Source organism: Gadus chalcogrammus, chromosome 10 (genome assembly GCF_026213295.1).
Source record: "Gadus chalcogrammus isolate NIFS_2021 chromosome 10, NIFS_Gcha_1.0, whole genome shotgun sequence".
Taxonomy (NCBI): domain Eukaryota; kingdom Metazoa; phylum Chordata; class Actinopteri; order Gadiformes; family Gadidae; genus Gadus; species Gadus chalcogrammus.
In genome coordinates this window covers 19,800,267-19,825,126 of record NC_079421.1, presented here as the reverse complement: position 1 = coordinate 19,825,126, position 24,860 = coordinate 19,800,267, and the positions used below count along the sequence as shown (strand labels likewise).

Here is a 24,860-nt window from a genome sequence, read left to right as displayed (position 1 = left end):
TGTATTCTATTTAAAAAATATATTTAATAATCAATCACTGTTTCTTCTGTCAATATATAAATCGTTTTTTAAACAAAGGGCCGCATTCTCTGAACTTTGATATTCCACAGATTTACTATTTACCAAGATTTTGGCTATAAAATGGAAAAGTGTGAATATTCACACTAGGTATCCTGTTCAATGCAGAAACTATCTTAGTCAAAGCGAGGTTGGGTTAGAGATACAAAGGGTCCAAACCAACGATGGATGGGGTAGCAATTAGCTTGGCTGGCATCATTGAAACTGATGAATAGCTAACCTAACACTATGGATGTTGTGAATGGGAAACAGGATAGGAATAGTAACAATTAGGTTTTGCAATTCATGCCGTCTTTGTTGGTTTGTGTTTTCTTTTTTCAAAGGTTGTATATATCAATACGATCAATTTTTATGCGTACATGAATACAGTGATTTGTGAATATCTCCTGTCATGAGATAAACCATTTCCTCAATGCTCGATATTAAATTAGCGGCAAAGATTTCTAAAGAAATGCCTCAACTTCAACAACAAATAAAACAGATGTCAGTCATACCAATCAACACAAGCCCCGAATGCCACCTGTTCAGCTGTGTACTACTCTAGGTCAACCAGCTTGGTAATTGAAGGCTGTTTATAATAGTGATTGCTTGGTCACTGCTCTTCAAGCTAAAGATGCAGCTGTCAAACAGGAACTTGAGCAGACAATCACAAAGTTTAAGTATTCTGTATTCCATTTTTTGAAAGTGATTAGATTAACCCTCACATCAAGCTGCATGGGTCATGATGTCATTAGTGTGAGATACACACTTGGACCAATCACGATGCAGCACGAAGGTCATCCGCTGGAGGTCATTGGTGATTTGTTCCACTGCTTTGTTGTTCCTTTCAGAGAGAGAGAGAGAGAGAGAGAGAGAGAGAGAGAGAGAGAGAGAGAGAGAGAGAGAGAGAGAGAGAGAGAGAGAGAGAGAGAGAGAGAGAGAGAGAGAGAGAGAGAGAGAGAGAGAGAGAGAGAGAGAGAGAGAGAGAGAGAGAGAGAGAGAGAGAGAGAGAGAGAGAGAGCACCCATTATGGCATTATGGTTGGTTAAGGTAAGTGCAGTAGTAAACCGTTTCACCGTGTAACTGTCCAGACGCTTTCCCAGGTACAGAGCTTTAATTAACCTTTGAGGATCCGGGGGCCAGCTGAGAAACAAAAACACATACAGTTACTGCAGAACATCAGTAGAAAGAAAAAAAAATGGAAAATTCCATCAGACAACCTTTCCTTATGGTTGGGTGTGGGATGCATCCAGATGTCTGCAATGTTGTCACACCTGCTGAAGACAATATAAGTATTTTTGGTCTTGATTTGTTTTGGATTTTTTTCCGTCCATGGAATTGAGATGAATGAATGCGTATATGGTGTGAAGGCCAAGTCAATTTTATTATATTTTATTTTTGTAAGCTTACTTTGTAAGTCTTTGCAGCCCAGTGGCCAATGCTGCGCGGCCCGGTACTGGTCCGCGGCCCGGTGGTTGAGAACCTCTGGTTTAAAAGACACAGGTTTGGACGATTCACCATGCATTACCGCTATTTGATGAATCTGTAGTTCCATGGAGATTTGTACGTGACTTTTATGAAATCTACTGTTCAACATTGTATAAATGGCAGTGCCATTCATGAGATGCTTTAAAAAATATCAGTTTTTCAAGAAAGATATCTATTGCAGCTCTCTTTGTGGTACTACTGTAAATATAGCACTGTAAATGTCAAATATGAAGCTCTTGCTTTGGCATTTGGATAAAATGAAACAATCTTGGCATATAAATACACACACTTACAGAGAGAATATTATTGAGTTGAATATTGAGTGCATCAATTGGAATATAATGCTTTCAATACTGAGAATTTTATGCACACACGCACAGACTCCAACACACAGTCACACACATTGAGGCTTTCGCTCGTTTGTAGAAAGTCGTGTGCCCTTTAAAGCTTTCATTCTATTTTCAGGCTATTTTCCCTGAATTGGTTTGCTATCAAAATACAGTGCAGAGGAAATGCTTGAACCATCACAGCCTTTGCTGTTGCCATGACAACAAGTTGGGGAACTGTGAATTAGTTTTGATATAAGTCCACATAATTAATAGCTACAGTTTTCCATTGCAGTAAATGTATCGCCTGTCATACATAGGGTACTGTGCAGCAAGTTGCAGTGAGCATGTTGCTTTCTACTATATATTGCTGTATCTGTTGAGATCAAAGCGCTGAACCAAAGCACCTTCCAATGCTCGGTAGCTTTTCCTATCTCGGTTCCTCACTTTGCATCGGAATAGACGTGTTTTTCCCCCGAAAAAACACAAGAGCCAAAAGCTAGATATATCTCCTGTGTTGTAAAAAAATGTTTACGATCCAAGCGATCTTTAATCAGCATGACAAGCAGCACAGCTCATGAACAACACAGCGCAGTCGTGTAAAGCAAGAGACGCCTTAATTTGGCGCTCTCAATGCACTCGCAATACAGCACTAAGCATTAACGCGCTAACACGCCGTGGTAATCAACACCCCTCGGTTTTTATAAGCACACCGCTGTCATCGCCCCGAGTAAAAGAAAAAAGATCAGCGTGCGTGGAAATGTGAAGCAGCGACAACAGGTGACCTCCGGGAATCACTCACACTCAGAATGAGGCTCTCTGCTGTTACATATAACAGCCCGGATGGGGGCGGACTGACCTAGATGGGCGAGGGAAAACCGAATCTTTGGGGAAATCATGACAACTCAATTGAAATGCATTCTAAATGCTAACTGGGCGGGGAACTGGAGTGCATGCTAACAACAAACGCCTTGACATTCAATGGTTTCTACAGATTGTTCAAAGCTGCCCACCTAGCTAACTAGTATGGCCGCTGTAGCAGAATAAGGTCTACCTAGAGATGAGGGGGACTTTTGATGCACTTACCTGGTTGCTCTATTTGGGTGAATTCCTTTGTTTGACATTTGAGACACGATTCATATTGAAATCATTAAAATGACACTAAATTGCACATTAGCTCTATAATCGACAGTTAAAAAATTGGAGGAAAAATCGAAAAGATTGGGGCAATAGACAACAGTGGGAATGCAGTGTGCGTTTAAACGAACACGCATCTAAAAGCAGATCAAAGATATCAGAAGTGAAACGCATGGATACATAATAGACTACATCAGAATAACAATGAGCAAGAAGCCACAGGCTTTAGGATTTAGGGAGGAAAATACATTTATTTAGATCAAGGGAACAATACATACTGGATAGTATGTAGCTCTGCACACTAATATACTAGGGATATTTCCCCCCTTAAAGGACAGCTAAGGGACAGAAAGCATCACAGCCACACATCCCCTTATTATCCCGGATCAGAAAGCTAAAGGCCTCATAAGATTGCATTTTATTTTGCATTTTGATTATTCTCGCAGTTTATCATAACAATTTCCCTCGGGATAAATAAAGCAACCCGAAACTTCACATCTCTCTTAGTTCCATATTTGAAAGTGCATGATTGTCCAGCATTTGCAGGTTCCAACAGCCCATAATGCTAATCGGCTGTTGATGAGTGGATGAGTGTGAACATCACCGTGGCAACCATAGATCTCTCTCTCTCTCTCTCTCTCTCTCTCTCTCTCTCTCTCTCTCTCTCTCTCTCTCTCTCTCTCTCTCTCTCTCTCTCTCTCTCTCTCTCTCTCACACCAGTGTTTGAGTCACACTGTCTTGTGTTCCCCTAAACAGACCGATCGCCCTTTTCACACTTAGTAATGAATGACTTTCAGCAGCTGGTAAAGCTGTCATTAAGGCGTGTGGCCCGAGCACCATGAACCCCATTCCACTGATGGAGCGCATGTTGAGCTCAGCTTCACAGGGGATCAGCCCTTTGTTCCAGAGTTATGAGGGCTGCCGTCCGGAATAGTGAGTGTTCAACCGTGTACAGGAGGACATACCATCAACATTCATCGCTTGTTTTGTTTCTAATTGCAGCAGGATAGTTTAAGGAATAGATAGGTGTTGTTTTTCTTGTTTTTTTTCTTGAAAGTTAGTTTGAAAATCTCGAAATCTGCATTTGTCACTACCAAGATAACGATGGTGATCAAGTTGATGATGGCGGTGATGATGAAATGAAGACAGTTTTGATGGTGATGTAATGATAGGGATGATGGTGATTTAATGATATGGATGATGTCGATTTAATGATAGTAATGTCATTAACGAAATGACTGAATGATGGTGAGGACGATCCGGATGGTGGTGACGATGTCAGTGTAATTATGGTGATAAAGAGCATGATAATGGTGGTGATGAAGGGCGATGGTATTGATATTGGGACAGCTTGACGAGCTTGATGTTTAAAAAGAGGAACGGCCGGGGTTGACAGTCGACAGCGAGAGCTGTCAGTCACGTTCAGTAAAGCAGGGTTGAAGCCTGCGAGAGCAACTGGCGGCGGCAGGGAAAAAATGCGTTCAATCCTTCGACCCGACCGCTCTGAGGAGACCACAGAACGAGGCGAGAGGAGGGAACACACAAAGGCGTGGGGAAGGAGGAGGGGATTAAGGACCAGATCAAACAAAGAATAGGAAAGGAAAGGAAAAAAGAGACTTTGAAAAGAAAGTAAATGGGAGATGTTTGTTGCTTCTCGAGAACACGCCACTTTGTGGAAAGCCTCGCTTTTGATCGCATTCCACATAGATCGTCTGTCTAGGGTGAACACATGCACACACACACACACATATGCACCCACGCACGCACGCATACACACATGCATGCACACTCACACACACACACGCACACACACACATGCACACAAAAATCTCTGGGTGGTAGGGAAGGACATCTGTGAGAGAGAGAGAGAGAGAGAGAGAGAGAGAGAGAGAGAGAGAGAGAGAGAGAGAGAGAGAGAGAGAGAGAGAGAGAGAGAGAGAGAGAGAGAGAGAGAGAGAGAGAGAGAGAGAGAGAGAGAGAGCGCCCCCCCAGGGGGGCAAGATGAGGACAAACCGATAGCACCCAACTGGAAACCGTGATCCGCTAGTGGCCCAAACAATCAAAAGGACGGTTTCTAACCCCCTCCCCATATGGTGGACCACATCTCATGCAGCCAAGGGTTGTAAAATGGTTGCTTCTGCAGCAGCTGGTTTTAATCTTCCAGGCGTGCATCCATACCGACGCTATGGTCTGAACCAGCAAGAGATCTGATCAGTGTGGGTCGGAGGCGATGGGAGATAAACAGACCTCGCGCTTCATCTGATACATAAAGATCAATAGGATAGCAAAATAAATGACGCCTACTTGGTTGGGGACAACGATGAAACGTAACACACGTTAACTTGATGCTGTCGCAGTGAGGTGGACCAAATCATTCCTAAAGAGTTTATCTGGGATTTAAACCTTGACCGTTAGCACGGTAAAATGAAAATGTACTGTCAAGCTTCAGCCTTTTCTTTGGATGTATTTTCATTTGAAAGGCAAAGAGAAGCTGTGCCTTTGAAGAAGAGGACATGATCCGTGGGCTCTGTTGCCACAATCTGGGATTTTTCAGGGAATCCAGTCGGGATTAGGCATCTGGCACAAGGAGAGGCCTATAGGGATACTGTGGACATCGGGCTACGACCCAGTACCTTTAGTAACTCCATTATCCTGCCCCCAACAAATACTAAAACGAACAAGAAAGAGATACATTAAGGATTTTAGTAAATGAACAATTGCTATACACTCTGTTGAACCTTACTATTTGATCGAATTGGAGTTCATTTTCACAGGTTATACTAGTTGCCTTAAAGATATTGCATTTGCAACCATGTTTATATTTAAACATAGGTTATGAAACAGGTATATCTTTTTTCAGGGTCCGTTTAAAAATACTTTTATCACCACAGACACCTTCTTCCCAAGGCTGTTTTGCTCACCCATGCAATTTACAGGTCCAGGCAAAACAGAATTCCTTTTACAAGGGTACGAAGGAATTTATTTGCAAATGTTTGTTCAAATATTTTAAATAACAGCCTTCGACCACGAAGGAAAGAAGATGTTGTTTTTTTAACTGGAGATGTCGACACTTGAAATACCGGCATTCATCACTGCAGGCATAAATGTCAAGCAAGGATTTAAGATAAAGGGTTTACACGGAGGGATGTGCAACTGTGTAGAAAAATCGCTGACGGTTCCTTTATTATTAGGAGTTTTAGAGTTTATTTTCAACGAGAATCTTTGATATGTTTCAAAACCCCCATCCCGCTTCACGTGCTTTGGTGCTGGCCTCCCTGAGAGGAGGTAAGACGACATCCCCACGCTCAGGAATTAAGAGTGTCCTTGTTTGTCATTGATGAGCCACAGCCACCCAGCGACTCCGCCCTTCATGCACGCACACACAGACAGACACACATACACTCACATGAGCACATACACTCACACACACAGACACACATACGGACGTACACCAACGCACACACGCAGAAAAACACACACACACACGCATACACGCACACACACACACACCCACAAGCACACACACCCACACAAGTATGGACATGCACAAAGGCGCACACACACGGACAGACAGACAGACACAAACACACACACACGGGCGCCTGCACACGCACACATACTCCAGAACTCTTACTAATACCCTCTCTCAGAGACTAACACACACATACCTCCACACTCGTGCACTTCATGCTAAACCTTGAAGAGACGCACGTCCCCTGTGGAACAGCTGCTGATTACTGCCACGCTCAACACGTCTACCAGGGGGAACAGGCGAGAGCGAGGGTTATCAGGAAGTCCCCACAACGCTTGGCTTGTCGTCCCTTTCATCCCGCCCTCCTCCTCCTCCTCCTCCTCGGGACTCAACAGCTTTTCGTCAGGTTGGATTAAGTCCCGCCTGCTCCCCTCATTACCCCCACTCACCACGCGCTTACATCAAACTAATCTCCTCGGACACTCGACATTATTAATCGTTTTCGCTCCTGTACATAACAGCTTGCGCGTCGCTACCCATGAACGCACAGAGAGAGAGAGCGGCAGAGATTTCTGGGTGGTACGAAATACAAAATGAAGGCAATAGCTTGAGAGGCCCCCCCATGAGCCCCCATTTTTTGGGGTAACTGACAATTTGGTGCGTTTGTTTGGTCTGCTTCATCACTGGGCATATTTCTGAGGGTTTATCTGAAAATGTCTTACCCAAAGTAAATGGATTTTATCCCCACAACTGCAAGGGCTTTAGAATGTAATCATGGTACTAAAGAAAGATAACAGCTTTGTGATCATCTAAAGTGAAATATTGAATGTGGATACTACCAGGTCAGAGTGAATATTTACAACACAGCATAAGTGGAAGATTATTTTCCGCCTGAAATAAATGCCATGTTTTAGAATGAATACCACCATTATCAGTTGTTAGCACTATAGTACAATAGGGTAGACCTTTCTATGAAGTAGTGTTTAGCCCAATAGAACTATAGGTTATAGTTAAGTTCCTGGGTCCATACAGTATGTGATGCCAATTAAGTGAAGTAGTAGTAGTAAGCAGAAGGCACTCAGACGTCACGAAAGCAACGCCAACGCACTGCCTTGGCAGCAGAGTGGAGTGTTCCACCCCACTAGTAGTGTTTTGAGGAGAATGGCAAAAAAAACCTAGGAATTTTCCCGTTTTTACTCTAATTGCGGACTAATTTAGTCCCCAATTGATAAAATGGCATAGATTACTATGTGGACAATCATATATGACAAATTACCAAGTTTAAAACAAAACAAAAAGTGGTTTTGGGTTCACTGGCTCTTTAATTTCTTGTGATGAAAGAGTGACATTGGAATGCATTAATCAACCTGCAATAATATAAGGATGAAGCAATGAAGATAACCTTCATAGGATTCTAGCTTCTGGCCGCTGGTCGTGTGTAGGACTGCCCCTCTGACACAAACACACACTTACACACAATCACACTCGAGAGAGAATTCAAGGAAACGACTGTTTCCTGGTTTTCCTTGGGCCCCAGAGGGCGACCTGACCCAGACCTAGACCCAACACTCCCGCCAGCACGGCTTCCCTTGGCAGCCCTTTGAAAATCAGCTGATAAAGCTTTGTCGTTGGTCAGAAAACCCAGGCTATGTTTTTCTGTTACTGTTTACATTCTGGGTGGAGGGATGTGTGATTGAAAGTGCTTCCAGCTGGATTTACTGATAGCTTCGGAACGGCTCTCAAAAAAAAAGACCACATAGTTCATGAAGAAAAGGCCCGAAGTGAACCGCCTCGGCCACAACATTCTGCGCATGTCCTCTTCAGGGATTCAGCGGCTCACACAGTAGATTTAATTGGGCAATGGCAAGGAGAGAAACAGGGCTGGTCCGCAAAGTGGAGGGCTGTACAGTTGAATTGTCACTCTAAATTATTGTCGTCGCTGAATGACGCTACTATTCCGACGGGCAGAACATACGCCCATGAGCTAAGCTGTGTTCGAAATAATTCCCTATCGCGGATATAGTGCACTATATAGGGTGCTCGCCATTTTGTAGTGGTGTTCGAATTCTCAGTGGTTAATTTCATGCACTATGTAGTGCAATTAAAGTACCCAAAATTTGAGTGTACATACGACGTTCCCTACATGTTACTCCTGTATACCACAATGCAATGCGGTCGTGTTTTTCCGGAGGAGAAGAGGAAGCTGAATAACCGCGAAAACGAATGCATTTAATGACGGAGTCTCCGGCTTTCGTTTAGAAAGGTCAACAATTTATTTGGGATTTAACATAGAAAAGTTAACATTCAAAATTGATACAAAAAAAAACTTGATCAAGGAAATGTAACATTCAACATCAATACAACCTCCAGCTTTCCTCGTGAGTGCCCGGTTTTTTTACATGATGTGGGCGCATCTGTCTGCGTCACACAAATGCGTCACCCGGCGCATTTACTGACGCAAATGACGTTTAGAAATGTTCAGCGTAGTGTCCGAATTCTAATTTTTATTCGTTCCCTATATAGTGCACTATATCATGAACACTATATGGGGAATAGTGAGTGAGTGAATAGGGAACGATTTCGAACACACAGCTGCAGAGTTCCCCCCCCCCCCCCCCAAAAAAAAGATGGTGAACTCTTAAAGACGTCAAACAGTCAAACAAATGTTGAACAAATCCTCCTATAGACGTAAGCATGGGAATTATGAGAATCTCTACTTAGCGAGCCATTTGATGCGTGAAGACTATCACCGCGGCTAACAATGCTCAATGGAAACCACACGTTTCTGCCATGCTATCCCATTTCACTAGCCAGGTCCTATGCTAGCTCGCTGGAAACACCAGAGCCCTCCCAGGCATGGGTTCACCAAGCTCTTGCCTCAAATGATCCATATGTATGAGCTGTGTGGTTTACTAAAAAAAAATAATAATAATCCCCCATCTGCGTCCAATTAGTCCAGTCATATAAACCAGCACTGGATCCCACCGAGCTCCGAGACCTCACCAGCCACACTGGAGGCCCAGGGAGTCTGGTTTCCTTTGAGTTCCCCCAGACATGGCTCTCTGTCTGGGTCCAGTGACAGGCGGAGAGGGACAGTGTGCTGCTATGATAAAGCACCTGAAGAACACGTTTCTGTCCGCTCAGGTCCTCAGATCTCCCCCATGTCCACCAGCGCTGGGGGGTGGATCAGGGGGGGCCTCTAGCAGATTAATAGAAAGTCGCTGCTTGGGAATATACATGTGTGTCTAAGTGCTGGTGTGTATATTTGTGTGTGTCTGTGGGCTCCTTTCTATATATGTGTGTGTGTGTTCCGATGTGTATGTGTGTGTGTGTGTGTACGTGTATCGTACCCACTGTCATGATACGTGTAGCACGGGGCTGCTCCTCCTAAGCTGCCTATTATAAGGGCTATCTAACGCGGATCCCCTGTATCTCCAGGGCTTATACCAAACTCATCCTCGTGAAGAGCTCCGATCAAATCACATCTCGCTGTTTCAATTATGAGGACAAACTCTGTAGTGTGTGTGTGTGTGTGTGTGTGTGTGTGTGTGTGTGTGTGTGTGTGTGTGTGTGTGTGTGTGTGTGTGTGTGTGTGTGTGTGTGTGTGTGTGTGTGTGTGTGTGTGTGTGTGTGTGTGTGTGAGGGCTAGGCAGAAACGTTGGAAGAAAGAGGACATGATTAGTTCCAGCAGACAGAAAGAATGGAAATCCCTGCTGGCTGTTAATATCAATGTGTTTATATCTTTATCAGTAAATCATCTTTTAAAGTTAAACACCCCTGAAGAATGTGTGTATCTTACCGCAGAGCTTGAGGACAATGTTGGCACGGCTGTGAACACTCGAACCTCATACACAAGATAAGGAGAATTAGGGAGTAGGAAATATGTAAGCAAGCAATGTCATACTTGGCTCCACTAGCTATATTTACACTAGCTACATACACACTATATTTGATCGTGTCAACGTCCAAGGAGCTGGCCAATGTTGTCTAGAATATCATGCACTCCTCTTCTATGATTATGCACCAGGTATCTCGTGGAAGACTGAGATAGCTTTTAAAGACGGTATGCTTTTGGCAAGGTCAACTTTCAAATCCAAGGAATGTGTTGTGGTGTAGGCTATTGGTGCAAAATTAATAAGGAACAGAAATCCCCATAAATGCATACAAGATATCAAATCAAAAAAAGAAGATAAAAAAAAGATATGTTCAAAACCATAACTTTATCTTCCGCTTTTAATTCAGCAACTCATCAACCGAAGAAGAATAACTCTTGTCCTGTATGTGTAAACATAAACCAATGACTGGAATCTCTCACACTCTCTCTCTCTATCTATCTATCTATCTATCTATCTATCTATCTATCTATCTATCTATCTATCTATCTATCTATCTATCTATCTATCTATCTATCTATCTATCTATCTATCTATCTATCTATCTATCTATCTATCTATCTATCTATCTATCTATCTATCTATCTATCTATCTATATAAATCCCCGTATTCTTTCTTAAATGAATGCTAAATCAAGGAGAAGGCACCAACGTGGGATCCACAAAACCGCTCAATCCATTTCAGAAGATAATCTTCATCGAGAGTTATGTCAGCACTTTTTGGGACGAGAACGTGAGCCTCACCCAATGTACCTGCCCCGCTCTCTATCCATCAGGCTAATCATCGCCAGACTTTGCAGCTTTGGCAGAGTTTCTCCAGGACAGCGAGAGAGTATCATTATGATACGTCATGGTGATGTTGACAGATGTTCTCTGGGACACAAAGCTTATTGTATAACTACCGGGTCTACGACGGCTTGACTGTTTTTTTTTCTTCATGACAAATGCGATCTAGCGTGTGCGTGTATGCATGTTAAAGCTCGGACGGCTACGATATTATCTTCTCTGTGCGTCATTTCATTTGATTTCAACGGCGATTCGCCTACTTTGCTCTGGTCCACGTCCAGTCTTTCCGTTCAACGGTTTTATTAAATCGCATTGTCAGTCAAATCTGATTTACAAAGCTGTGCTAAGCGGAGGCCCTGGGTGCTACGGAGGTATTCGCGCTGCAGCAGTGGCAGTTATCCAAAACAACGGCTGCACAAGAAGAGCCTCTTTGTTCCGCTGTCAATGGGCACGGAGAGCCTGTATAAATGTTGGAGAGTAAACACTAGAGAGGTAAGTGAACCAGAGAACCGCCTGCTGCAGAGCCCAGTGTCGCCGTGTAATCACTGCCTCTGTGTTCGTTAGAGGACGTTACGGAGACTTTGCTTTGTCCGGAGCCATTAACTGGAGAGCAGTCGCAGGCGTCGGGGAGGTTATAGGTCAGCGTTTTAACCACACGGCTGGTGTGAGAGTTCATTTAGAATGATGATGCATAAAATCGCACACGAATGGATGCACATATGCATAAATATATACGCAAACACACTCATAAGACACACATATTGTGTGCGTGTGTGTTTGCACAAACACACATAAAATAACACACACACACACACACAAAAGCAAACAAAGTTAACAACATATGAGCTTCTGTTGCTAGGATACCATTCATCGCTATAAGGGTGACGGGTGGCACAGGAAATAAACACTGAGTTCACACACGGCAGGACCAGCTCTCAGTCTGCTGTAAAGTAAAGGTTGTGAGGTTTAATTAACCTCCCCAACCCACATGCACAGACAAACACGATTTCATTCTTAAAGGTAGGATAGGGAAATGGGTGAGCAAGTCAGAGTAAGCTGGAAGGCAGACAGGCAGGTAAGATAGGTAGGTAGACGGACAGGTAAAGCCATCCAATCACTTCATCCAGACAGATATTTTCCATTCAATGATTCCATTCAAGTTAATTTCAGAAGATGACAAAAAAGTTTAAAAAAAAAGGACTACCCCACCTTTAAACAAACAGATTGGCCCACTTCCACAGCTGGTATGTTACAGATCAGTCATGGTCATTGATCTCTGGTCCCTCAGCACTCCTTCTGTATGAGGCCTCTGCCTTTGTAAGTGGCCCCGGTGGGGCCCTGATTGGCACCCTGAGTAGAAAGCCCGATCCTCTTCTGTATTTGGCCAATTTATAGCAATATTTCCTCTTCTGCACCCACTCCTGCTGCTATGTGCCCTCATCATCCACGATGAGACCATAAGCGTGAAGCCATCCCATAAGTGCTGCATAACACACACGGCAACTGCAAGAGATTTACTAGAACTAGGGCATCTGGACCATAACGGTGCAATGTGTGATGTATTTATTTTTCTTTTATTTGCAGGTGTCGTGCTGAAATATGGTCACAGTGAAAGCCCTGATGCTCAATTTGGATTTATTGCTCAGATAAAAAATACTATAATCGATTCTCAGGCTGAACTGACTCGTATGCGTGAAACAATAACAGAGAAGTCACATGCACCATTCAGGGAAGTAAACATTGAGGCCACTGAAGTCAGCATTAATTGTTTAATTTATGAGTTGATGCAGTGCACGTGCAGCAGTGCCGACACGGTGTGGACAATTTGACACAGGTTTTTTCCTTTTCATTTCTAAAGCTTAAGGTTTAATTTGTTCAAGCAAATATATTATTTTAATCAAAATGATGCTGATCTTCAAGGCTTAGGCTATGCTATGGTTCAATGCGTCTGATGACCACGCACAGTAATATGTTTTAAAACATCTGCAAACTGTCTGAGGTGTAACACTGTGCATTATTCTCATTATCCAACGCATGTTCTGAGAGGCTAGATCTTAAACAAACTGGTGGTTAAATGTGAGCTTGCTTGATGTACTCCAATACAATAATCCAAGCACTTCAAGAGGTGTTTGCACTTGTTTGGCAAGATGTAACCAATCACATCAGGGATACACTGGCTGAATTGCTCTGCCCAATTAAATACACCTGCCCAAGCAGAAGAAATATACACATGTCCGGGGTTCACTCTTGTCCCTCAACTCCTCGACCCTGCCCAAGAAGGCTCATCAAATACATATTCATACAAAGCAAATGTTAAATCACAGTTCAGCGAGATACAATTAAAATATTTGTATTTCTTCATCATTTGACTAACAAATGTTTTGGTCTCGCAGTGTGTGATTAAAACTAGGGCACCAAACCATGTCTGGGTAATGTAGTACGCAACAAAGATCCTGATTTTGTGTTCTTGTTCTTTTACGTGAGTATGTGTTATGAAGCAAGGGCCTGTGACGGAACAAAAAAGTGAGGAGGAAATGGCTAGCAACTAAATAAATTCATACACTCATAAAATGGGCCCCGCAAGCAGACACGATGCTCATTGTAAAACTTGATTGGATGAGTGAATGAATGAATGGATGATGAATGAATGGATTAATAGGCAGTAAGAGGAAAATAAGAGCTCACTATGTTTGTGAAGGTATCTACAATCAAAGCATATTTGAAAAGCTTGGGCTTTCGTCTGGAAGGTGAAGGGAGAGGGAGAGCAGAAGGAGGGAGAGATGGAAGGTTTAGAGAAAAGAGGATGAGAGGGATAGCAAGATAAAGAGAGAGACACCGAGGGAATGAAAAAGAGGAGAGGAGAGAGGGAAAGAGGAAGGACAGGAAGGGAGCGAGAAGTTAAGAGCAGGATGGGAGGAGCAGGATGGGAGGATGGTGAGTGGGAGGGATGGAAGGTTTTATAGGAAGGAAAGAGAGACCAGACCAACCAATATCTAGTTGTAATGAAGGCCATTTCTATTGGGTTTCCAAGGACTTTCACCCCGCCAAGTTGCTGTTGGTCTTCGGTAAATGCAATAAAAAAAGAACTGGCTCCTTAGCCCCTCAATTAGTTATCATACATTTCTCCTTCCTGTAAAAAAAAGAACCGGGAGCTTCTGAAAAGGAAAATTGCAGTCTTTCATCTGGTGATTGAAAGCTCGTCAGTCTTTTCTCCTCCGTATACCATTGAGTCATATGACTCCATATTCCTTCAATCCCTCTGCTCTGCCTGGATACGATTTAATAGCGATCTACAGTACCACAGCCAAGGCATTGCAAAATTGATTTGTGTGTTTGTGTGTGTGTGTGTGTGTGTGTATGTCTGTGTCTATGCACTTGTGTGTTTGTACATACAATATGTGCATATGTAGGCCTGTGTGTGTGCGTGCGTGCGTGCGTGCGTGCGTGCGTGCGGATGCGTGCAGGTGCGTGCGGGCTGATGCGTGTGTTACTGCAGTACAGTCAAAGATACGAGGTTATCCGTGTACACTGGCGTTATCCGTCTACGCCTGCCTCGCGTGGTAGTCTTGGCTGTGTGCCAGGGACGCACAAAAAGTGTTCAACAAATTTAAAATGAGTACGGTTAATTCTTAAGCTGTTTGACTGAACTCATGTGACCTTACCCAAACTGAAGAAGAATATGATTGTGCATTTCATTGTTTCTTTGAATAGGGCTGGCCCCCGCAGATTTCTTGCAACAGGCTGCCTGCTATATTTTGTGAAATACTTATTTGATAGATGCCAAATGTGTCACATGGTGGATTGGGAGAACCTTAGGAAACCAATATTGTCAATAAGAAATGATTCAAATGTCTAACCCACGCTGATTCAAGATGGCCGTGTAGCTCCTTGACCTTGTACCTCCTTGGCTAAAAGATTAGCATTTCATATGCTACAGCGCAAGGGCCAATATCTGGTCTAGAATAGATAGTATTGCAATGCACTGTATAATAACGCTATTTGGGTAATATACTTACCTACATATACTTACCTAATATACTCCAGTTTTGTCAATACAATTGAGAAAAACGTTATTGCCTCTATGTACATAATATTCCCCACTAATATTTGTAGAGAATATATGGACGGACAGGCAGTTAGGAACCTGTTCAGACAGGCTCAGTGAGTGCCAGGTATAAAGGCCTGGTCACTGATCATTATCCCGGTGACGTCATCTCACCTGAGCTCAGGTGAGTCATGCGTTTCCTTTCCCATGTTCCACCACTGCAGATATGCCATCATCACACCTGACTAACACGCACACGCCTGGGCTTGTTCTTCTGTGGCTTTCTCTTTCTCTCTCTCTCTCTCGCGCTCTCTCAAGAATTTAAGGCATGGGAATTGGCATTGAAATTGTTCAATGCCAGATCTAAACGGAGATCTCTCACTCTCTGACTTCCTCTTCCTCTCCCTCACACGCTTCTCTCTCTCACGCTCTGTCGCTCTACCTCTCATGTCGCGGTTCAGTCTACTTCAGATTGATGTGGACGTGTAGGGTTATCTCAGCCATGGTTGAGACCACCGCCGCGAGGCGGTGGTGCCTCGGGCGCCGCACGCTGTCCGCCTTCCGAGGCGGTGGTCCCTCGGCAGCGAGGGCTCTGGTGGGAGACAATCGTGGGCAACAATCCCTTTCTCCTCCATGTCGTGGTTCAGTCTACTTCAGATTGATGTGGAAGTGGAAGAACCAGAGACGTCAGAGAACCCGACGCAGTCGTTTGAGATTCATAATATCGTCTATATATAATATCTAGAATATTTACAGAACACGGCCAAAGGCTGTGTGCGCCTCGCCATTGCGATTCATCCACTGTAAACAGAGCACATGGTACCGTGGCCGCAAGCTACTCGGGGCCACACCCCCACCCTCCTCCTTGACCCGCCTCCCTCCTCTTCATTTGCATTAAAGCTACAGACACCGAAACGGCGCGTTTGGGGAAAGCTCAATGTGCACCACGGCTGAATTTCGGGAACGTCTTCAAATGCTGTGTTTGGGGCCCACTAATATCTATATTAAAGCCTCCATAAAATAGCATGCCATGGGACCTTTAACTTTATGCAGTATAACTTATCAATTGTTTTATTATTACGTTTCTTAGAAATATACATACCTATATACAGAACAATAATACAGATGAATAAGAGCAAAATTAACGGTCATATATAAATAGTGTGTGTAATAATTGTGTTCTGTCGATTATATCAGTTATGGTTCATTTGTTGACTTCTTTTTTGTTCACGATAAATTGTACGATGCCAATTGATGTGGATATGCATATACAAAGGTAGGCCTAATTGATTCTGGAGAGAAAATGAGGTGGTAACATAAAATCTTGTTTTTATGTGTTATTAGTGTTAGTTTATATTAGTACTAGTATTATTATGATTATTATTATTATTATTATGGGCTAACTGTCACTGTGCCAATTCAGCACGCCACTTGATATGTGACGTCAGGTGTACCTCTCCCCAACCACAAAACGCCTACCAACCCGAGTGACTCAGTGGGACTGCTCACAGGACACGCATTGTCTGACTCACAATTGAATTCAACGATCTCTAATAAATATGTAACTGCGGACATCCTTTAGAAAATGACTCAACAGGTGGTAAAGTCGTTCACCGTTGGACAACGTTTAGGTGTGCTAAGAGGCGAGCCTCGGGTCTGTCCCTTTCATGGACTCCCCATGCAGCTTCGAACGCCTTGCGATTGTGTTTCTAAAAACCAAACGCAGAAACGCTTTGATTTTAAACATTGTGCTTAATTCTGCTGGCTACAACATCATAATGAGAATACATACACATCAGACGCATGCCTCCGTAATGTACACCACACCATGTATATAATATTTTCTAACTAATAATCCTAATAATACTAGTATAATAATAAACAAACCAAAGACCGAACACAGGTAAAGTCAGATATTTGCTTAGTAGGCTTATTGCTAGGTTTGCAAACGTTTGACTAATGAAATAGGGCTACTGCCGTTGTCGTCCTACCGAAACCTTACACCGAAGTGTGTCAGAGAGGAGGGGGGAGTGGTCCTGCCAGCAGCAAAATATAAGAGTAGATCCACAACAGCTGACAGTCGCAGCCTCGCGGTGGAACTGCTGGGAACAAATCACTCGGGATCATAACTTGGGTGAGAGTGGAGGGAAGCGCTTGGACGCGACGTTTACGCGCTCCGATCAAGCGCATTGTTTGGCTTGGCACTGTTCTCTCGGACTTGATCAGATTGAGACCAATACGCATGGAGAGCGACAGGATTTTTGCGGACGGATTTCAGTGAAAAGGTAAGAGACATCTAAAATATACGTTACTTTCAAACCTTACATAAATACCATTACAGATTAATACACGCATGCATGCTGTATATTACCATGACACATTCAGTAAAAGCTTCCTAGCCAAAGGGGCTTGCAGGTGTAGCTGAGGAAAGCCAAACATTCCCTTTGTATTATTGGATCTTTTTAATTGTGTTATAGAGATCACTCCCGTAGAGCTAGTTTTTATAATTCCATTTTATATGTTTAAGGTAGGTATAAAAAAAGTATACCTACCTTCAAAAGTTGATGCTCCAAAATATACAAAATATATATAGAGTTAATTTTTTTACAAATATAAATAATATAATTCATGTACTATTAATCACATATTCGATCTATTCATATAACCTACTGTAATTCGACACACCTATATAATTATGTAGAAGATATGTGTTATGTTTATTTTTTGGGCAAAAAAAACATAATTCTCTGGTTGCCCATGCATGCCTTTCACGTTAAAGAACGTTTTAAGGATGCACCTGCTTTGCTCTTTAGGGTTAGAGCCACCCACTTAGTCCCTGACATTATGTGCCATTCTGCAATGCCTTTACGTTTATCACAGTGACGATAATTAAAGTCCAGAGCACTTTGTGAAGTGCAACATATGACCTCTGCTCATGCATGGCCTGTGCTGCACTCTGAACATAAACAGCCGTTTCATTCAGTATTTTTTTAATTCCCTCCAGCTACTGCCGCCGGCGGAGAAGGAGCCGAGTCACACGTATTGCTCATCTACTTCTAAGAAGAACCATTGTCCGGGCAGCTGTTCCTCCGATGTGGGGATTGGTTCTGGTCGTCTCGCCAGGCTGAAATCTTCCCAGGTCAGGACATCCGTCATGGCAGCCTTCCTCTTTGGGCTGCTGTTCTTCGCCATGCAGTCTCCCCCCGTCCCCTCCGCGCCCGCACACTCCTCCTCCACCTCGTCCCTCCTTCCTCCTCCGAGCGCCGACGGCGGCGCCGCCCGCGTCGCCGCCCACCCCAACGGGACGGTCCAGCGGCTGCCCGACATCGTGATCATCGGCGTGCGCAAGGGCGGCACGCGGGCCCTCATCGAGATGCTGAGCCTGCACGGCGACGTGGCGGCGGCGGAGAACGAGGTGCACTTCTTCGACTGGGAGAGCCACTTCCAGAAGGGCCTGCCCTGGTACCTCAGCCAGATGCCCTACGCGCTGCCGGGGCAGCTCACGGTGGAGAAGACCCCCGCCTACTTCACCTCCAGCAAGGTCCCCCGGCGGCTCCAGCAGGTGAACCCCGGGGCGAAGCTGCTGCTGATCCTGAGGGACCCCACGGAGCGCGTGCTGTCGGACTACACGCAGGTCTACCACAACCGCCTGCTGAAGCACAAGCAGCACCAGCCCATCGAAGAGGTGCTCGTTCTGAAGGACGGCGGGGTGAACCTGGGCTACAAGGCGCTGAACCGCAGCCTCTACTACGTGCACATGCAGAACTGGCTGCGCCACTTCCCGCTGGACAGCATCCACGTGGTGGACGGGGACGCGCTGATACGGGACCCCTTCCCCGAGGTGAAGCGGGTGGAGCGGTTCCTACGGCTGGAGCCGCAGATTAACGCGGCCAACTTTTACTTCAACCGGACCAAGGGCTTCTACTGCCTGAGGGACCACGGCCGCGAGCGCTGCCTGCACGACTCCAAGGGCCGGGCCCACCCGCGGGTGGCCCCCGACATCCTGCACAAACTCTACCGCTTCTTCCATGAGCCCAACAGGAAGTTCTTTGAGCTGGTGGGACGCACCTTCGACTGGAACTGACCTGTTTTTTCTACGTCTCGTGGTCGTTGCGGTGGCGCCCGCTACGCTAGCCTTGAAGCGTCCAAGCCTTCTGGCTTTTTTGAGGATTTTTCAATAACAATTGGGATTTTAGCACTAATAATTAACTAAAGTCGAAGCGGCAAGGTGAACTGTACAAATGAATTCCAGCTAAGTCTATATTTCTACGAGGCAAACCTGTTCCATTGTTCGGACGGATCCAAGTGATAAGGGTTTAGTAAGCAGGATATGACATGCTAATGTCGTTCGCAATCGCATTAGTCACCTCACATCGAATGCTTTGTTGACCGTGTGTGGGGGCTATTGTGTTTACGACCATGTTTGGAGCCTGTTCAGTGGTTTAATTTATGAATGTTGACCTATCGTTCAAAACCACGTTTTTTTCTGTTTGTTTGGGCGTCCCATGCAGGTAGCTGATGTGTGATTAGTATGGATTACTTCTTCCGTCCGTCTCTTTATTGTTATATGCTGAAGATACGTCTATTGCTGCTACATGTCATTTTAGACCCATACTGGACCATGTATGTAATCTATGTTATGATAATATATAGGTTCTACTCTTTACTCTTAATGTCAATGACAAAGACTAATCATGTCTGCGCTGTGAATATCCATGCAAACATAATGTATTATTCCTCATTACAATGTACTGTAAATATAATATTTTTTTCTAAAAGTGAAGGATTAACAACATAATAAATCTTTATTTTGTTTTTTTAATTTTGTTTGATCTTTATGCTTTCACAGATATCTCTTGCATCGCCTTGAGAACCAAACATTTCAAGGTCCTGAGATGAAAGACGTGATTTTAGACACAACATGATTACAGGTTGGAAACGCTTGCCAGGTTTGGGGTTGGTTAACGATCGTTCAAACCTGATTGTCCGGTTCTTTTAACAGCGAGCCAAGCAAACTATGTACCCTGCCTGAGTGAAATTGTATCCGTGCAAAGACTACTTCTTTCTAAACCTCTTCCTGTTTCAAATAGGCATATATAATTACCAAACCCATACAGAAACAAACACAAACCATGGGGCGAAGTAAAATAACCTTTGTGACCTTGACCAGTAAGTGAAGAGTGGACGCACATATTATAAATAAGGATTACTGAGTATAGTAAGAGAACCGGAAACCGGTTAGAAAGGTAAATAGACATCAGAAACCTTGGGGAATCCACCGACACACTGTACGTGCCAAAGGGTGTGATCACCTTTTGTTTTTGTTGCGGAAAAAACTGGGGATTATTTATGCAAATCCTTATTGGCCCTTTGAAAACATAACCACCACCGCCTTAACGATGACATTAAGATCCAGAACTGAACTAACTGGTTCTTCTTCTTCCCTTTTGCCTAGATTTACCGAGAGCCTTATGGAGAGTGTTCACAGAATGCTAACTTCATCAGCTCTAAAATGCAGACAAAACACCCTGCCTTCCCTACCTCTCTGTCTGACTCTCTCTCTCTCTCTCTCTCTCTCTCTCTCTCTCTCTCTCTCTCTCTCTTTCTCTTTCTCTTTCTCTTTCTCTCTCTCTCTCGTCTCAGACTGTATCTCTGCAGGGAGACTTCACATCTCCTGAAGCTGGTTGCAGGAACCAAGTGTCCACTTTGATAGCAGCAAGTGATATTCTCAAAGACTATCTACGTCACCAAATTTGGGCGTTGATGGGGAAAAACTCACAGGAGGAAGAGGAAATTGTTCTAAACAGATTTCACATGAAATGATCGATGAACAGGCTGGCACTTGTCGCTTGTGTGAAATATCGGTCATGTTAACGTGTTTTCTTTTTGTGGCCCTGCTAAACTGTTTCTTAAGAGCTCGACTGTGGCTTTGAAAGTCAGTCGCATATAGAGGAACCTGCAGGGTTTTTGCTGGCTCTCTTGGACAGAGAAAACACCCCAAGATCAGAGATATCATCTCTATGTGAAAGCTCTTCTGGGGTTGAACGGGGAGGACTCCTGTTCTACTCATTGAAGCGATGAACACAAGAGATTCTGTTGATGATTCAGAAATTATTAGTTGTAAAATGTCTGGGTAAGACTTTCAAAAATTGGTGCCTTAATTAACCATTAATTACCATTAGTTAATTCAGAAATAAGCATTATCATATAGCATTAGCAAAGTAGTTAAGGTAAACCCTAACTTACCCTAACTTACCTAACGTACCCAGTACTCACCGTAGTTAACATGAACACCATTAGTAAGATAAACATCAGTCGACAATTATTAGAGCATTCGTTAGATCATAGTTAATGTTGGTAATGCATATTACAGCATTAAATAATGTTAATTGAAGTTTAATTAATGTACCGCCCTTATCATAAAGTGTTACCTATCGACTTTCCTTTCTATATTCAATTAGCTTGACCCCAAGATAAACTGCGTGCTTTGGAGGACTGGTTTCTCTAGCATATGTTTTGTGTTACGTTATTCGATCCATGCAGTTGTGAAACTACTTCCCCCTGCAACAACGACGACCCCCTACAGTGCCTCTCCACGCTGGGCCATGAACACACTTTCATTGCCTTCCGCGTTGCATCTCTAGGCCCATTAGGAGCCCATCGACATCCCACTAACTCAGGTGCGGAGCCCCCTTTTAAACTCTAAAGTCACCCATTCCCTCCTCCGCTAATATCATCCAATTAACCCGAGACGCATAATTAATTCACCTTGTCGCCAAACACAGAGCAGAGGGAGTCGTACGACGGAGTATCGGAGGGGATTTATTGCCAGAGCATCCCTTCAACCCCCCCCCCCTGCTGTCTACATTCAGCTGCTGTAACTGAGTGCCCCCCCCCCCCCCCCCCCCCCCATCGCAAAATCAGCCATTTCCCCAGGCCTATTCTAGCCGTTGTTTTTGAGGGGGTCCTTGGTTTTTCTCCCCCATCACAATCACTCATTCTGTGGCTTTTCAAAGGACGATGTGGTCCAATTGAACCCCCCCCCCCCCCACCCACACACACACACACACCCCCACACACACACACACACACCCCCACACACACACACACACACACACACACACACACACCCCCACACACACACACACACCCCTCTGCTCCCTTCTCCGCTCCCCTCTCTCTTTCGGGTAACCCAGGGCTGCAACAGTTTTTAATTGGAATAGATCCTCTTTTGTCTTCTCAATGTGTGAAGTCCAGCAGAAGTAATGCACGGTCCCACACAAACACACACACACAAACACACACGCACACACACACACGCACGCACACACACGCACACACACACACACACACATACTTTAACGCACATGCACACAGAGCCACACACAGTGTGCCCATTGGTTGGTTCAGTTAAATCAATTAGTAGGTCCCTGAGTTTGGGTTGAAGACAGGAGTAGAGTCCAAACAGGACACGTTTTACTTGGAACATCTTTTCGAATGTGCCTTTGCAACTACTGTGTCACGGTGCTAACACTTTAGCCTATACTGCATTCATATTAAGATTAATTCAACGTAACTTACGGTTGGGTTGACCTTTTTTCAGAAATATCTCTGTAATTGGAAATCCATGTTAAGCCTTATGACTCTCTTAATACCATTAGGTCTTTCAGCCTTGTATGCCGACGCATGGAAATGCGTAGACTATAAGCTGTAATATCTACAATGATGAGAAGCATAGATGATATAAGATGTTCATTTCCTGTTGGCTGTTCCTGTCCCCATGGATGATACCATCTACCATCCGTCGTCTACCTGCAGCTGAAAATCTCACAAAATATTATTCAGAAGATGAAAGCGATAACCTTGAAGCAAAGGCTGAGCTTTCCACAACCTCTGACTGAACCCTGAAGGCAGAGAGAGGAGTGAATGTAAATAATCATTTCAATAAGGTCATTATAGGTTTGGGCCAAGTCATGTAACGAGAAAACTCAAGATAAAGATACATGAAATCATGTTATCGAGGCATTGTGAAATGCTGGCCTTTGGTGGCAGATGATAATGGAATGTTTTAGCAGCTTTTCACAAAGATAATACCACAAGAGGCAGGGGGAATAGCGCAAGCCTCAAATGTGTACTAAATCATTCCTAGTTTCAACATTTTCCGTTGGTTTGAATTCACTCCACCAACGTTTTATCTTAGAAACCCTACGGGCGGTTTGTGATCGAATTGAAATGGAAGTGTTCCTCCCATGCTGTTTCGGTTCGTGTTCATTACACTATTAATAGTGTTCCCCTGATTTTCTTCTGACTGTACAGTTCATGGTTAATTGAGTGCAAAATTGGCTTTACCAAGTTGTATCGTTAAGGTCTATTTGAACCCCCCCGGGTTCAGCTTGCGTTTGAACACGATGAGATTAAAGAACGCTTTAGATATAGGGTTCTAGGGAGAAGTGAGGTGTTATCCCCATGGTTTCTACTTTTTTAGTTAGTAAACGTTGTTGAGCACTGGCGTTATAATGAGCTTTTTATTACACAACGTCGTGGTACTGCCAGTGACGCTAAACCCTCTGTTAAACCTCATTCCAACGGCGTTTACCTCCTCAGATGGAGCTCCACACATCCACACACAACATGGCGGTAGAGCATACCGTCTCGCCGTCTGTGTCACTTCGTCCTGAGGTCGAAGTGCATCTGAGAGAAAATAAAAGAAAGGTACAACACCTTAGTTCAGGGTTAGCAGAGGATGGCTAAAACATATATTTACTAAAGAATTTATTACATTTAATAACATTATTATCTTGGCAACACTGACGGGGTTCCAAATGAGATAATAAATAGGCCAAATACCAAGTTAATAACAGACGAAAAAACAAGTGTTTTGGATCGCTGACATTTGAACATGAGAGACCACCCAGTCACAAGGTCTCACTCTCTCTCTCTCTCTTGCTTCCATCTGTTGACCTTGACAAGTTCTAGAAGAAGAGGAAATACTGGTGACTTACTGGGTAGCAGAGATTCTTAGGTGATGAAAAAAAAAATCCAACAAAGTCTTGGCTGGGACCCAGCCTCTTTTGACTTCCAAGAAATGTGCAGCGTTTCAGAACTGCTGCTTTCTGCCTTTCTGCCGTGCAGAGAGAAAGCCGTCTTGGCAGGAGGATGAGGAGATGAAACGGGTCGTCGGATCACCTTAATTTGGGGCTGGTACGCATGGTTCAGAGGGGTTTTTCTGCTCTTAGATCACTCCGGGCAGCAGACCCCCCACTGTTCATTAAAGGTTTGAGTCTATTTATTTTCAGACTCAACTCCGCGACCAACACTGTGGGCTTATAACACTCCAAAAAACGTGTTCATCCGACAAATGACTTATTTTCCTCTTCCAGTTCATTGGTACAGTGCTCCATTTAACAGAGTTTATTTGTGTAAGACAAACTCAAAGTCCAGGGGAGTTTATTTTAACACATGAACTTGTTTGATTCTTCAAACAAATAAATGTTGCAGAATACACAACATGTTCCAAGTTTGTCTAGGAAGATACCATTACCCTAGGCGATGCAAAAACCGGATGTGAATGATGTGTTTTGTGAAGGATGCCTGCAGGTACACTGCAGAGTCCTTGGGAATCAAACCCAGACAAGCACAGGACTATCCTGCCTTAG

General features: G+C 43.9%; 1 protein-coding gene and 1 long non-coding RNA gene across 2 annotated transcripts; one reads left to right on the top strand and one right to left on the bottom strand.

Annotated features, from left to right (window-relative positions):
* On the bottom strand, positions 1 to 24,604 carry LOC130390609 (uncharacterized). Its single transcript, XR_008896785.1, has 3 exons — positions 24,207 to 24,604; positions 23,801 to 23,895; positions 1 to 901 (listed from the first exon to the last, which is right to left on the bottom strand). It is a non-coding gene; the product is annotated as an uncharacterized LOC130390609 (long non-coding RNA).
* Positions 16,686 to 20,478, top strand: hs3st1 (heparan sulfate (glucosamine) 3-O-sulfotransferase 1). The gene is made up of 2 exons (XM_056600664.1): positions 16,686 to 17,489; positions 18,209 to 20,478. The coding sequence occupies exon 2, from the start codon at positions 18,359 to 18,361 to the stop codon at positions 19,286 to 19,288; it is 930 nt and encodes a 309-aa protein (XP_056456639.1). The 5' UTR covers positions 16,686 to 17,489; positions 18,209 to 18,358; the 3' UTR covers positions 19,289 to 20,478.
* Positions 24,605 to 24,860: the final 256 nt, after the last annotated feature.